Source organism: Penaeus monodon, chromosome 28 (assembly GCF_015228065.2).
Source record: "Penaeus monodon isolate SGIC_2016 chromosome 28, NSTDA_Pmon_1, whole genome shotgun sequence".
Lineage (NCBI taxonomy): Eukaryota > Metazoa > Arthropoda > Malacostraca > Decapoda > Penaeidae > Penaeus > Penaeus monodon.
The window spans coordinates 33,545,941-33,546,385 of NC_051413.1; the positions used below are offsets into that span (position 1 = coordinate 33,545,941).

Consider the following 445-nt stretch of genomic DNA (forward strand, 5'->3'; position numbering starts at 1 on the left):
GGGCGAGAGGTTCCGAGTGCTTATGAACGTGTCTTCATCGTGTTTTGTCAGGCCAAGGAGCGTGATTGGCTGAGCGCTGCGGAGGCGAGAGGGCTCCTGATAACTTACCTGGAGTCTGATCGCTTATCTGGTTGGTGAGCTTGGACCGGACAAGCTTCAGTCCGTTCATGGCCGTTCGCTTCACCCACAGCTTGAAGCGGGCGATGCGGTCGAAAGCTTCAGCGAGCTTGTTGGGTTCTCCGTCACTCACCGGCGCTGACAGGTTCGAGGCCCCGAAGCTGCTCAGCAACAGGGCTAAGAAAAGGTTCAGTACCTGTCGCGGGGGAGACGGCGAGGGCGTGGTCAGTCGAGGAAGTTTTTTTTTTTTATCTTCGAATTGTTAGTTTTTATTTATTCTTTGTTAATCATTGTTATTTTTTAAAATCTTGAAGTGAATGTTTATAGA

The 445-nt window shown here is 50.3% G+C and overlaps 1 protein-coding gene across 1 annotated transcript in view; it reads right to left on the bottom strand.

Annotated features, from left to right (window-relative positions):
* Positions 1-445, bottom strand: part of LOC119591519 (sodium channel protein para-like) — a gene marked incomplete in the record, with an annotated part of 263,120 nt that overhangs the window by 69,818 nt on the left and 192,857 nt on the right. Inside the window, 1 exon segment of the mRNA XM_037940268.1 lies at positions 109-313. Coding sequence (XP_037796196.1) covers positions 109-313 — 205 coding nt within the window.